Source organism: Mastacembelus armatus, chromosome 15, assembly GCF_900324485.2.
Source record: "Mastacembelus armatus chromosome 15, fMasArm1.2, whole genome shotgun sequence".
Classification (NCBI taxonomy): Eukaryota; Metazoa; Chordata; class Actinopteri; order Synbranchiformes; family Mastacembelidae; genus Mastacembelus; species Mastacembelus armatus.
Genome location: NC_046647.1, coordinates 14,024,862 through 14,040,299, shown reverse-complemented (window position 1 = coordinate 14,040,299; position 15,438 = coordinate 14,024,862). Strand labels below are relative to the sequence as shown.

The 15,438-nt window shown below is 38.9% G+C and overlaps 1 protein-coding gene across 2 annotated transcripts in view; it reads left to right on the top strand.

Moving 5' to 3' along the window:
* ccser2a (coiled-coil serine-rich protein 2a) overlaps window positions 1-15,438 on the top strand; it is a 40,401-nt gene that overhangs the window by 11,282 nt on the left and 13,681 nt on the right. For both annotated transcript variants that reach the window (XM_026308799.1, XM_026308800.2), the window contains exons 4-8: window positions 7,916-8,009; window positions 11,083-11,188; window positions 11,336-11,516; window positions 12,828-12,893; window positions 13,069-13,194. In XM_026308799.1, the coding sequence (XP_026164584.1) occupies window positions 7,916-8,009; window positions 11,083-11,188; window positions 11,336-11,516; window positions 12,828-12,893; window positions 13,069-13,194 (573 nt within the window). The remainder of the gene's footprint in view (window positions 1-7,915; window positions 8,010-11,082; window positions 11,189-11,335; window positions 11,517-12,827; window positions 12,894-13,068; window positions 13,195-15,438) is intronic.

Below are 15,438 nucleotides of genomic sequence, written 5' to 3'. Positions count from 1 at the left end.
TAGGAGTACTTGAGGTTACTTATTTTATTTTGTCAGGCAATACACAATCAATCACAAATGCACAGGACAAGAACAAGTGCTGAAGTTGAAATACTGTGAATTCACTAAAAGATGCTTCCTGCAATTTATTACTAGCGCACTACGTTTAACCTTGCTTGTATTGTTTTTTTTTGTTCAGTCCTGGGCTGTGCTATTGGCTTCTATTGTGTTGTTAATTATAGCTACTATTTTGTCACTCCTCTGTATTTGCCTCTCTATACAAACAGCTACCGAATACCAGGTATATATATAATAAAATTGATTACCAAATTATAGGCTATGACCTTATAATTTGCCATGGAGTACAATCAACACATTTCTACCAGATTCTTACCCAACACATTAATAATGCATTAATCTTCTATTAACCTTCTCATATATAATATGTATTGCAGGATTATTATATTGCATAGTATTGGATTATTATCACCATTAACTGGCCACTTTTAAAATGACAATAATAATTTTGAGATTTAGTTTGGCCAACCTTTATTTTATACTAATGTGGATTTGTGGTTGGAGCTGTTTCTGTAAGAACTGAAATTCTGATTATTTAATTAACTTAAATTACCTCCCTCACAGCATGAGGCCTTGAATGCAAAATGCCTGCATGTTTACCTTTTGCCTCTCATAATTGTATAAATTCTTACTCCTTTTCTCTTGAGTGGGTGCTTTTTTTTTGCCGTTTTCTTTTTAGCAGTTTTAATGTGCAGATGTAGATGTTTATTAAATTTTGCCTCCCCCTCCCCTTTTCCTTCTGTTTTCCCACTGAACTCCTGGTGGTTCTGTAATCCTTTGGTTCCTCCCTTTCGCTCCTCAAAGCTGCAGAGTTACTGCTGCCTCTCATCCCAGATTTATTTATTTTGCTTCTAATTTTAGACTTTTGTGGGGCCAGGTTGAGACAGGTCAATTCATTAGTGTTTAAATGAGTGAGGTGCTTAAGCCTTTTGTCTGCAGAGTGCTTAGCCATTTGTGGAAGCTGCTGCCAGTGAACCGGCTGCGTTGTAGCATTAATGAGGTTTATATCTTACCTGCTTTTGTTTATCTTGATTTTAAATTGACAACAGCAGCCCTTTAAGATAAACAGTAGTTTTGTGTATTCCTCTTTTGGTGCATTCAGTGCTTCTTCAGAGATCATCACACACACATAATGACTGGCTTGTTATGACAGTGGTCTGAGTCATTCCTAAAATTACAGCCTGTACTTGTGTCATTATCAGTGATGACTCAATTTAGTTTCCAACCACAACTGTGACCTTTTATTTTACCACAGATCATGACCACGCTGATTTTAGAACCACTTTGTCACTTAACTGGCGATCACATACTGAAAATCTTAAATTGGCTGCTCATTGAGCCCCCTCCTGAGAAAAGAAGATTGGGTTGAATACGTATAATCATTTTATTCACCATCAGCTTTAATGGCTGCTCCATGTTTTACTGCAACAATCGCTCTGCTGTATCATTGAGTGAGGTGAAAACATATAGCATAATCTGACACTACAGTTTCTTTTTAGATTGAATTTATATAAGTGTATAACCTGAAGTGTCAAATAGATTTGAGTAATAGCCAAAAAGGAAATTATTTGATGCATAATACATATATTATTATATAAATGCCCCACCTTATAGTCCAGGAGAGGGCAACCCTGTTCTTTTTTTTGGGGGGGGGGGGCACTGCGTTGGAACTGTTCCAGCTGTCCTACCTTACTGCTGGTGACCTGAATCAGGTGTGTTCAGTCAATCAGAAACTGAAGATACCATTTCAGATGAGGGTGGAGTTAGGGAAGACATAGTGAATTGGTACCTTCCAGCTTCTGATTGACTGAACCTGCCTGATCCAGGTAATCAGCAGTGGGAAAGGCAGGCATCGTTATAAGATACCATCTCAGATGAGAGTTGAGTGGGGAGGGACAGAAACTGGTTCTGATAAACCACTGATAAAGTACTATGGCTTCCACCCACAGTCCAAAGACAGGCTTAGGCTTACTGGTGACTCTAAATTACCAGTAGGTGTGAGTTTGAGTGTGAATTTCAGTGTCAGCACTGTGATGGACTGGTGACTGTTCAGCGTGTTCCCGTCTTTCGCCTCTTTACACTGAATGTTCCAGGGTAAGGGGCAGATGAAGGATGGATGGATGGGTTGCAAGACGAGCATTTTCTTTACGTTACATTTCTCAGCAAATGTTTATAAATTTGTTGATTCAGTATATCAGTAATCATGTCATTAAAAGCTTTTAGAAAACACCTGTGAGTAGTTTCAGGTATCACTCAGGTATCCACTACTGACATTTGAAGCACTTTCATCTTGCATTTTTGAACGTTTCCCTGTTCAGTTCAACAGTTCAATATTCACATTTGCATTTCATGGTCCTTATCATATTTTAAATTGTAATTTAATATATAGTCTGTCATGGGTAGTTGGACTTTTTTTCCCTCATTTTCTGTAGGCGACCTAGCTCTTCATTATGTTAGGTCTTGTGTGCAAGGAAAGAGAGAGTGTTTAGTTCAGTAAATTGTAACAGTTATACCACTTTTTAATAACTGCATTTGCAACTATGAGATTTGCATCACTGGCAAATAATTACTGTCTATAGCTTTACTCTTTAAGTGTGTTGTTTCTGTTCATCTTGTGTTTTTGTTCTCTCTTACAATAGATTAAAAAACGAAGGTAAATAAAGGCATGATACATAACCATTTCCATTATTTCACTTTTTTTAACATCAATTACATTCTATAATCTGTATAAATTAAAAAAAAAGAAAAATACTGTATGAAAAATAAAGTACAGTGTAAGTGTTTTAGTAGTGTAACAGCAATAACTAAACTGGACAGACACTTTTCAAATTGGGTTTATCTCTTTAAACAATGCAACAATGTGTGAACGTGAACAGCTTGAGTCCAACAGGTCTGTGTCTTCAAAGCTTATTTTAGTTTCTAATTTTTTTATGTCGAAGGTTATTTTTTTCATCAAACCAGTAGATGAATATAGTGTAGCTGTATATCCAGGTACACTATACACCTTGGCACAGACAGCATATTGTTATTTTGTCGACACATCTTGGGCACCAAATGTAATGGGGAAAAGATAAAGCTGGGGAAAAATACTGCTGATTTGAGTGTTCTCAAGCTCTATTTTACTCTCTTCTCTAGCTGCCATCACTTATTAAATGGTTTTACTCTGTGCTCCTCCTCTGTGCTGCTGCTGTTTCCCCATCTGAATATTTGCTTGTTCATAGCAAAACCCAACAGAACCATCAAAACTACAATATAATTACATTACAGTGTGTTAGAAACTATTTAATAATGTTTACAGAGTGATTATAAATGTTAAATAGGGGCACATCACCTGTTATATGTTTGTACAATGACAATAAAGACTCTTGAATCTCAACCCAATCAATTCATTATTTTAGCTTTAAAGTAGAAATTGGAGTATTTAGTACATATTTTGGAAAGTATTAGACCTTAAAAAAATTATGATCCTCCTGAAGAAAGATATGTTTGATATTTAGTCCTCCTTACTGATAGAGTAGCTCAACTAAGATTTAATTAGAAACTAATAGACTACTGGGTTGAAAAGAACAGCTTACTTCATGTGAGACAAAAGAAAAGAGAAAATCAGATGTCTGAGAAGAAGTAAAAAGAAGCGGTACAGTCAGTCCAAAAACTTCTCCTGGCACTTATTGATCTCACACGCTTATCTAAAGCTGAAGTTTGTGGTTTTGTGGGGTTGTTTGATTGAACTGAAAATGAGCTGCCTACTTAGCCTTTTTGCCTGATTGTGTGCCAGGATTTACATTCAAGCCACGAAAACCCAATGTCTACCAGCAATCCCAAAAAAGATACTTTCGAAGAAAGCAATGTGTAGAATTAAGGTCTGTGTAATGAGCTTGTATTTCACTTTGCAAGTCTGTCATTCAAAAGCCTGGGTCATTTAAGGGTAAACTGTCAAAGTAAGAAGTTCAGTCTCAAAACTTTCCCAGTGATTTGAAGGCCTTAATCAGTGTTTGATTTAGCTATGTTAGTTTGAAGATGCAGCTGATGTTACGGTGGGAGCAGAGTGTGTGAACAGACGACTTTAGAAGGCCTTCCACTCAGATTCTGAATGCTGCTCACGCTGCAGGGTTCGGATTGACGGAAGACTTCAGGGTGTCTAAAATACATCAGAACTGTGCATGTTGTGTCAAAATCATGTATCACTACAAGTGTAATTATTATTGCCTAGTGACAACATGTACAGCAGCTACACAGAAACACACCACCACACCACTGTAGCAGGGAGTTGTTCAACAGCTTGCTCAGCAACACTTACTCAGAGTAAAATTAGACATAGATGCACAAAACATGCTGAATGTTCCTACTGAAACATTTACAGTTATGTAATTTTAGTAGCTGACCTAAGCCTGTGTTCTTTCCAGTTTGTGGTTTGCTCTCATAGATGACAACCTTCAGACTGTGTGAAGACATGTGGACAACGGGACATACAGTTCATTCGATCCACAACATCTACACACGCTCAAACTGACTCACTCGTCTTCTACTGAGAGATTATCCAGAGAGGAAGTCAGGGATAATGCTGAATTAAAGAAAAGATACAAAAATAATCTAGCATTGAGTGGTTTTGTAATTTTTTTAGAACTGATACACTGCAGGGTATAGCACAGTACTGCATGATGAAGGACGGCTATTATATAATGCAGGTGCTGGAGCAGGTTGGACATTATTAGGGTTGTGATGGTTTAGTCCAGGGCTCCTTGTGTCCACATTAAGTGTCCTTGAGCAAGGCACTGAGTCACATATTCCTCATGTGTGCACAGTATGTTGAAGAAATGTAAGAATGCAACTTAGTCTCTTCAAACTCCTCTAAAATGTCCTTGTTCACCCACTCTCTCTTTCTAGCATCGCTGTGTCGCAGTCCTTTAATAAACATGTACAGCTGTGGTATTCATGTAATCAGTAGCTTCCACTGCTTTCAATGATAAAACACGTGTCCATGTATTGTGAAGGACTGAGATGCAGTGAGGCAAGAAACAGAGCTGGGGACAAAGAAAGGGCTACAGCATCCTATTAGAGTTTGATGTTAAATCTCACATGCAACTCAGTACAATAAAATTGCAATACAGTTCCCACAGTAACAGCTATACCATGATACTGGTGATACTGTAATATGTTGTGATTGTACATCACTCATCATTCAGACACTTCGCTACATGTCTGTATCAGTGACTGAACAGAAACTTGTGATGCACTGAACCACATGTGTTTACTGTCTTCATCTGAGGTTTTTCACATCATGAACAACTGTGATGAAATTGTTACACAAAATTTCTACTATGGTGAAATTATATAAAACAACACACAAAGTTCCAGTGTTGTCCTTCTGACTGAAATGATTAAATTTCAATTTTAATTGCAGCTCTCAACAGCGGCTCCATAACTGCTCGGGCTTTACATGAAGGAGTTTGAACTGAGGGGTTTTTAAAAGCCTCTCTTAGAGTTGTTTTTTCATTTACACTTCTAAATGTGTGATTTTGCACTGAGGTGTGAGTTTTGTCAGTGTGCATCAATACTCTGAACAAATACTGGGTCGTACTCACAGCTGCTGCTTTTGTCGTGTGGCTAGTGTATTCCACAGAGGCTACAGGTCTTTTTAAGACACATACACAGGTGAAGTGTCAGAAAGCTGAAAGGTTCCAGGTTTAAAATGTCTCCAGCTAAGGAAAGATGTACTTAAACCTCACCACTTCATCATAATGTTGTTTTGATGGCTAGGATATAAGATAAGATAAGAAAACCTTTATTTGTCCTGCAATGGGGAAATTGTGTTGTTGCAACTGTAAGTACAGTACACAGCAGAGTGCCAGGGAGGAGAGGGTGATTGATCAAACCTAAGGAAATGCAGATTTAGATTGTTAACCCACTGCAGATCCCCCTCAGCCTGGGCATGGAGTGCCTTGAAGCCTGAGATGGTCTTTAGGCTCCGCCACACCCCACTGATGTTCTGCTGCTGCAGCTGTTCCTCCATCTTCCTCCTGTAGCTGGCCTTCCCCTCTCTGATCTTCCTCCTCAGCTCCTTTTGTAAAGTCCTCAGCTCCTCCTCGTTCCCTGATCTGAAAGCTCTCTTCTTCTCCTTCAGGAGAGCTTTGATATCAGGGGTAATCCATGGCTTGCTATTTGGAAAACACCGAACCGTCCGGGAGGGTACCGTGTTTTCAAAGCAAAAGTTTATATAGTTCGTGATGCAGTCTGTGATGGTGTTGACGTCCTCCCCATGTGGGCCATAGAGCTCGGTCCACACTGTGGTGTTAAAGCAGTCCCTCAGAGCAAGCAGTCCCTCACTAACAATTCAACTGTCAGATTGTAGAGCAGACTGTTCTTGAAAAAGAAAGCACCATTTGCAGTTAAACTACTCTATTTAAATAAGTGTATGATGGTGTTTTTTTCTTCCATTGGGGTGTTTAGGCTATATTAAGAGGGTGGGAGTTATAGGGTTAGATACAAGAAAACAACAGGGTGGAGGTGGAAAAGGAAACAGAAATCTGAGGACAGAGGAGGAGAGAGAATAAAGGTTGGTCAGTTCATGGACTCAGACCACAAAGATTCCACCTAAATCTTTGCTGATAGTATGTTGCAATACTGCCGTATGTTTTGTTTATTGTATTTCCTTCATTATTCCTTCCTTATAAAGTCTGAAGCACTGAGTATCATTCGGTTATCATGCAACACATTAGATTTTCAGTAATGAGTAATTTTATGCTTGTGTTGTCTATTCAAAGCCCTGTCAGTTTAGTTTGGTGAAGCACAAAATTGCCTTGAAAAATAAAGCTTTGAACTATTGATTCATTCCTTTACTTTTGGGTGTGCTTTGAATTATTTGGTAGACAGCAACACAGCAGCCAGACTAGCTGCATATTCCAGGGCAGCTATGAGAGGTGTGTTTGTTGGGCTTTAAAAGTCTTTATTATCATTCATAATTGAGCAATACACTCTCTGAATCCTGCCCTGTTATCTGTGGCTTGATGTATGGAATAAGTGGGTCTTCCTCCTATTGTGCTGTTGGAGTGAGCCGCATGTGAACCGGAATTAAACTATTCATGTTGAAAATAATGGAATATAAAATAAAAGTAAACAATCAAATGAAATAATTTATTCATCATATTGAAAATGTTTGTATTCACAATAATTGAAGAAGTACTGTGTGGCACGCTATTATATATATAATATAAATGAAAGCATTGTGCATGTATAGTAAAATTACATAATAATAACATTACTTTATATTGTAGATTTGTTCTTGCTGTTGTGTCCAGTTCTTGCTCATGTATGTAGCCACAAACAAGAGTATATCACAGCATAAATTAAAGCTCTGCGTGCTGACATTGAAAGGTTGTTGTATTTCATAGTTTATGTTTGTGCACAGCAACAAAAAGCTGTTTTTGTGGTGCTGGAAGACAATGTTAATGGCAAAGGCCAGAGGGATCCTGATTTATGTCAAAACAAGATTTAGCAGGGATATGTGAAAATCCATTTCTGGCTAATTGGAGGTGTTCGTGTTGGGTTCATGTATATACACACAATTTACATAAACAAAATGATGTGTCATACAAAATGTCTCTCTAAGGCCGTAGGCTAAGACTGCATCTATTTACATGTGCTGTTATGTATTGTGTGTTTTGATTGTTTCTGAATCTATGCAGCATTATATCTACCTGTTCCCTGATATGTAGATATTTCTCTTCTAGCAGAGCAAACACATTTTTACCCAGAGACAAAATGATATAATGGCTCTAATGCACTCATAATGTGTCTATAATGTTATCTAATGACTTTTAATGATGTGAGTGTTACCTACCTTGGTTTTTGTGGTTCTCAGGATATCCTGAACAACCTCAACACTCCAGGCAGTGGTGACTTGGATGATGATGACCTCATGCTGGATGTGGACCTCCCAGAGGATGCTTTGCATGGTCAGCACACACGCACACACACACACACACACACACACACATAACATGGTATGTGATTTCACTTATAGTAGAAAGGATTTAAATATTTGAGGTTATTCTATGGCCATGACAAAGGCTTTAGCTTCAATGGCTGGAGGTTGTCCATTATTTTTGTATAAGTAGAAACCTCCAGCAAAACTGTTCTGATCATAATTGTAAATTAATGCATTACCATGGACTGAGCTTTCTATTTCCAGCAATATCTCTCTATGGCGTATAATGGCTTGAATAAATCGAATTCTCTCTTGCCTTGGGCTGTCGATTTGCCTTTGCAACATCCATTAAAATCTTTTAATGGACACCTTGTTGTCTATTATGTTCAGTTACTCTTTTAATATTTGGTTGCTGAACAGTGATTAAATTACAACTCCTCCACCACCACACACTGGCTTTGAATGACAGCTAGGTAGCTGACCTGGAGAAGTATTTAGCTGTCTGGCTTTGTTTATATGAACAGATGCGCACACACTTGCATATGGTAACAGCACAAGTCCAGTACATATACAGGTCTAGTAGGAACAGAGTTTACACTTGATGGTTGTGACAGCAGCAGTATGGTGTTACCATAATTATGTTAATAGCTTAATTTTCACACATCACATCACTCACTCCAACCTTGATATAATATCTTTTGAAGGCATTTTCTTTGTCTCACAGTTGGACATTGTAAATGTATTCACGCACCATTCTTAAAAAAACGGAGTAAATATCTTGTTTCTGTTAAGGGTAATCAGATCACATTATTAGCAAGTTATATTTGTTTTGATGATTGGTCAGGTAGCAATATAATGAATTCAAAGTAGTGTATTGTCTCTTGGCTGACCTGAAGTCATGCATCTCAAAGTACCATTCATGGCTAATGCATTTAATGCACTAGTTGACTGTCTGCTGACAGCCATGGACTCTACAAACAAGGCTGTCTTTTAGCACAACATGGAAGGTACAATGGGCACATACAGTATGTTGCCATGTGGCCATTCCCATGGGCACATACAAGCGTTTAGATGGGCACATCTATTCATACATAAATGTACATTAGCAGTTTAGACAGTGCTAAAGCTAATGCGGTCTAATATGGCATCTACACACTAAATTATGCCATAATGTTTAGCTTTTGCTGAAACTGTTTTAGATAGGTATTGATTCAACCATGGTCATTTTGGAAGCTGTAGATTATGGTGTTGTTAGCTTGTGTTTTCTTACAGTGATAGGCGCTTTTAATGTTTCTCTCACATAATCTACATCCTGAAACCATAAAATTGAATCAATACCTCTCTAAACCACTTGAACAAAAACTGACCATTACAACTTTCATGAAGGTAGAATTTATTAGATTCCCATTGTAGTAGACTGCATTAGACTGCATTTTAGTTTAGGTGTACCTAATAAACTTGCAACTGGGTATACAATACTGAGGGGCCGTGACAGCCCTGATATCATCATCATTTAGTGAGTAAACAGTGAACATCTTGTTTTTGAGACAATGGAAGAGAGAGGGAGAGGAATGTTCACACCAGTGGAATGTGAAGTGGAGTGTCGTCCCTTCCTACTCCTTCTATGGGAAGTGGCCATATTTATAGCTCTCTATGTCATGGCTGGAGCTAGTGTCATGAGAGGCAGAGTGAAAGCAAGACAGAAAGTTAGTCCCAGCCCACAGGGCAGGCCCTAGGACGTGGGGTAGGGAAGGGTGTTTTCTTCCTCCTCAAGAGACCCTTACTCTGCCACAAGACAGGAAGAGGAGAAGAGGAGAATAGATTTGAAAACTGAGGATAGTAGGATGGCCTTGATGTAGTATTTTTATCCGGCTGTCAGGTCTCTTGACAGAAGAGAGGCCTTCACTTTTTACCCTTGCCTGCTTCAGCTGGTGACTTCAGCTGGACACAAACTAGTCAACTCAGCTGCACTCTCTCTCTGGTTCCAGTTCCTAGGGAGTTCCCAGAAAAACAAGGCTGTCAACAAAGACAGAACCAGGCAGGGTGGGAGCTGGGTGGATTTTCTCTAACTGGCCCTTTAACTACTCACCAGCTGACTGGACAAGGAGTCATTTCCCTCCATTCTGCGTCTGGTTTTTCTGGATATTTCTTTTCAAGTTGGAATATATTCCCATTGTGTTACATTTTAGAGGTTTCCCGAACTGGAAAGGAGTTACTGTGAGTGCTAGAGTGCTCAAGTTTCCTGGAATGTAACAGTTCAGTATAAAATAGGCAGTCTGCTCCTCTGCTGTGTCGTGACACTCTGGTAAAGTATTTGGACCACCAATACTGAATTCCTCGAATTGGGACTTTCAATATTTGCCTATCTTTCTTTTTCTTGTCCTCTTTTCCCCTCTTTCTCTCAGTCCAGAGACTATCTGGCACATAGAAGTCAGGGGTCTTTTTGATTTCCTGGCGGTCATGCTCTGTTAGTTGTCAATTTTGTTGTGGTCATGGTTCATTTCAGTGCTACTTGCTATTGAGTGTTGCCAAATACTGTGTCCTTTTACCTCTTTGAAAATGAAATGGCCTGTTGTGTGTGTGTGTGTGTGTGTGTGTGTGTGTGTGTGTGTGTGTGTGTGTACGTGTTTGCATTTGTGGCTGAGACAGCACAAATAGAAATAGATAACAAGATGGATCAGATCACGATTTATATGTAGATATCCTAGAATAGAGTATTTAAAATACACACAGCAGTATTTATTATCACAAAGTATGAAAAATTGACTCATCGTTGTGCAGTTTGTGTGTATACCTTGGAATGGTAGTAAAAGACAGGCAAAGAAAAGCAGAGGGAAGAAAACATTTGCATAATACTTCTCATTATCTGCCACAGATGTACTCGTTTCACTTCAGCAAAGCAGACACAGAAGTGCTTTTCTTGATCTTTTATTGTCTGCATCCTTACTGCATCTACAGTATATCACAAACACTGACTAAATTTCAGGTCAGATAGCATTGTGTTTATGCATTTTTATCTCTCACTTGGATCTTCTCTGTTTCAGATACGCACTATAGTTTCTTTACTCTGGTTCACTATGCTGTAAATTCTCCCTCTATAGATGTTGACATGTCCCATACTGAGCGCTCAGAGAGAGGCAGCCGGCAGGGGCAGCAGCGTAAACACCAGCGCTGGAGTGGACCAGATCACTTCTACACTGGTAACAGGTTGGTTGAGCTTTAAAGCTAAAGAAATGTTGCCAGAAAAGAAGTATAAAGCAGAAATGAAAAAATGTTAAAACACAATAAAGCCAGTGTCATTTTGTCTGCGCGACTGTCTGCTCTTCTCTCTTTCTGGCTATGTGTCTGTGTCAGGGCCCATTTCTTTCAGCATTATGACGCTCTCAAGGCTTCAAGGAATTCTTCACAGCCCAGCCCCTCTGAAGGCAGGCAGCGTGGCTACATGGTGATGCTGGATGAACTCACACTCGAGCACATGACTCAGGACTGTAGCTCACTCAAGAACCAGCTGCTGAAGCTCAAAACGTTGCTACAGGTTTGACCCACTTACACATATGTGTGTACATACAATGCTACACAACAGCACCCTCACACAATAGAGTATGTGTTAGTATGCACTGCTTCGTGACAGAAAATTCTGTAACCTTTTATGTTTGTCATCCTCTAATGCTGTGAGTTTCCTTCTCTTTGTGTGTAAATTTGTTTGCATCTATATTCATGTATCAGTGCTGGTGTGAAAGTGATCATTTAATAGAGACACTGTGTCAGATAGAGAAATCCATTTAGAGGGAAGAAAACAGGTGACAGGGAAGGAGAGGAGAGAAATAAAAGATATAGGAATGTGCGCTGACATATAAGATGAATATACACACAACCCCATCTGAGAAATTCCAGAAATTCAATGAAGCAAAGCACTTCATACTGCAGATTCTGTAAAATGGAATTATTTTGAATGCCTTGACTCAATTTAACCTTGGAAGCATCAAAAGTGATATTCGTGCTCACACTGAAATCAAATGTCTCCTCTTGATGTATCCATTGTGCTCAGCATGATTAGGGAAATGCTTTGGCTGCATAGTTTCAACAGGGCAAATATTTCTGTTGGCCCATTAGTAACTGTGTTCCTAATAGTGTGTTTTTAGTACGATGGTGAGCTCAAGGCGGCAGTAGTACACTGAGCCTCTGGCTTTGTGGATTTCTAATTAATCTTTGCTTTGTTGTAGTAACAGCCAGATGTCTGGCACAACTCTGTTTAACCAGTCTGGTTCAAATTTCATTAGTCTATCTGACCTTGAACAAGGAGTAGGTGGAATATGGAGTAATGTAGTGATAAGGTATTTATCAACAACAATTTCATAATTTCCACTTAATGAGAATTCCGTCAATTTTATCATTTGTAATCGCTGAACTTTTGCTAATTCCAGCTTTTCAAACAAAAAAATTCATGTTCCTTTTCCATTTTAGTAAATTAAATACCTTTTGTAACTCTTGTTGTGGTGCAATTGATATTCTGGCTACACATGTTTAGATCTTGACCTGCTTTGGGAAAAAATAAGGAAGCCCTGCACTTACTTAAACAGCCTCTAAAATGAGAACATTTTTTGTAGTCGAAATAAATGTATTGAACCTTCAAAAACATACTCAGCCTCTGGGTATCTAACATTGGTGGCTGACAGTTCAGGGCTGGAGAGTGCATGTGCTAAAGAGTAAAATTATTCCACTATAGCAAAATATTGCTCTTGAGGCAAGCCTAGGGCAGTTGTCATTGATCCAGCTCACTGTGTACTCTGTGTCTGTGTGTGTGTGCTCATTCTTGTATGCATGTGTGTGTTTTGTTTGTTTCCAGCTTGAGGATACAGAGTCTCTAACAGATGTTCCTGAGGAGACTGAAGACAATACCACTGCCTCACAGGTACACTTGAAGTTTACAGCTGTGATTGACTAGATATGCTCTATATACAGTGTATTTCTCCAGTTTGAACTGAGGCAGTTTTCTGCTACTACAATATATTGTGTGTGTGTGTGTGTGTGTGTGTGTGTGTGTGTGTGTGGGTGTGTGTGTGTGTGGGTGTGGGTGGGTGGTTTAGTTGGAGGAGCTGATTAAGGAAGTGCAGGTGCTCAGAGAGCAGCTGAGAAGTCGAGACAAGACCATTGCACAGCTCACATTACAGTGTCAACAGCTACAGCAACAGCAACATCAGCGAGAACAAATGGTGAGTTAGTGTGAACAGGACTGATACAATTGAAAAGTCTGAAAAGGCTGGTGTTTAATATATGAGCAAAATATTGTTAACCAGTGATTTTCAGGAATAAATTGCCCTTCTACCTCATGTTTGTATGTGTGCATGGGTGTTATTTTGCTGTTTATATCTGTTGTTTTAAAGGTTCTAAGTGTAGCCTGTTAGTGAGATATTAGCCAACTTAGAAATAATCAGGCTCACTGATGAGAGGACCGGCAGGCTTAACTAATCACATTGACCTCAAAAGGTTTTAATTTCTAACCAGTGACACTCTTTTTCTTTACGCTGATTCCAAGAAGAAACGACTTCACTAAACAAAAAACGAAACTGAGGGAGAAACCTCAGAGACCTCAAAATGACAACGGACACGCGATCTCATATCTGAGATAGTTAAGCATGTCTGGACACAGTTACTGCTTTTCATTATCATTGTTTGATCAGATCTTACAAAAGGAGACTGCAAAGAGAATGAATAGAATGAACAACGGCAGGAGAAATTGTTCCCTATAAACATAATGAGCTTTGTAGCATATTGAAGAAAGGGCGGGATTGATGACAACATGCATTGTAGAGGGCAAGTGATACATGTACAGATCCACGGTTTAGCTTCATAGCGTTTAGTGGAGACGTAATCCAATCCTTCATTGTAGGTGGGAGTGTGTGTGTGTGTGCTTGCATGGTTAGAACTACCTACCAATAACCTCCATTCTGTTTGCTTTTAGCTGGCTCCATCTCCTCTCTAACACTCATTAGTGTCTTGACCACACTTCCTTGTTAGTCAAACAACCGTATGCCTTGCTGACATTATTCAGATCCCCGCCGTATCGAGAAATACCAAAATGTCAAAGCAGGGTCTGTCCACCAGTCTCCATGCTGCATACTATCCCTCCAATTAGAATTAGGCTCTTAAGTTCAACACAATATTGCAGCTCCCTCTCACTTAACGGCCAAAGGGAGGAGATAAAGCTTGGATGTATTTTCAGATCTGTGCCTGACATTAATGAGTGTGGAGGATAGAAAAGTGAAGATGTTGGGGTAAATAGACAGAAGATAAGAGGGAAAGAGATATTTTTGCGGCTGACTTGATCTTGAAGCACTATGTGTACAATATTTGGGCACTTGAAGTTGAGCTATAAGCAATACTGAAAGTAGTATTCTGTTTGTGTTCTCAGGTCCGCTGATATCCCTGCAGTATAGGACTGAACAATGATGAAGCCATCAAAACAAACACATAAGATGTGAATCAGTTTATGTGCTGACAGATCCTGAATGTTTGGTTTTAAGAAAACAATAACAATACAATAGTGGTTCACGGTCTGTAAATATTGCCATTCGTCTGGTTCATATGATATCTCGAAGTCCAAAGCCAAAGGCTACTGGACTTGCTGTTTGTTTTTGAAATTGGTTACAAATATTTCAACGGTATGTGAAAGGTCAGGTAAAATTTAGCAGAGAAACTACTGAGAGACCAAACGGGGAACAGTTGACTGAACTGAACATAATGGAGCAAAAGGAAAATATTAGTAGAGCTGTGTGTGGCATAATAGTGTGTGCGTATGTGTACATATTTTTCTGTTACCATATATTTTAGCCTTTTGAAATAATTTTGGCCAGTCCTCCCAGCTTCAAAGGTTATTGGGGGTTAAAACTTTGTTTTAGGGTTCAGATTAAGGTTAGGGAAAGGGATGGATTTCTTTAGCTGTGATGGTTGAGGTGGGGTTAGGGATGAGGAAATTTATTATGTCAAGTAAAATTAAAAAAAAAGAAAAGCTGTGGGGATTGAGAGGCGAGAGATACTGGAGCTATCAAAGACTTCTTATTTCTCGGTCCTGCGTGACAGAATGCATTTGTGGATGCTGCTTTTACCTCTGTTTAAGCAGACTGATCATAATAACACTTAGTTGTGAGCTGCATTGAAGTCTCAAACATGTGAACGCATTAAATGTCAGTATTTTTTGCAGAATATTTAAATTACCATGTAAATGTATTCTAGCCATTTACAACTTGGCCATTGTGCTTGTCATTTCTAATAAAAACTGTATGACTCACAGTACTGAAGAAGTGTAGAAAAGGGATAACATTTAATTGTCTCTGGTTAGAAATAGGCTATTTTGAAATGCTACCCTTTTTTATTAATTTGAACAGAAGCTAAATGTAGATATTGCTTGTTTATGTCAGTGGTAGGTTTTTTTTATTATTATTATATTTGACAGCCAT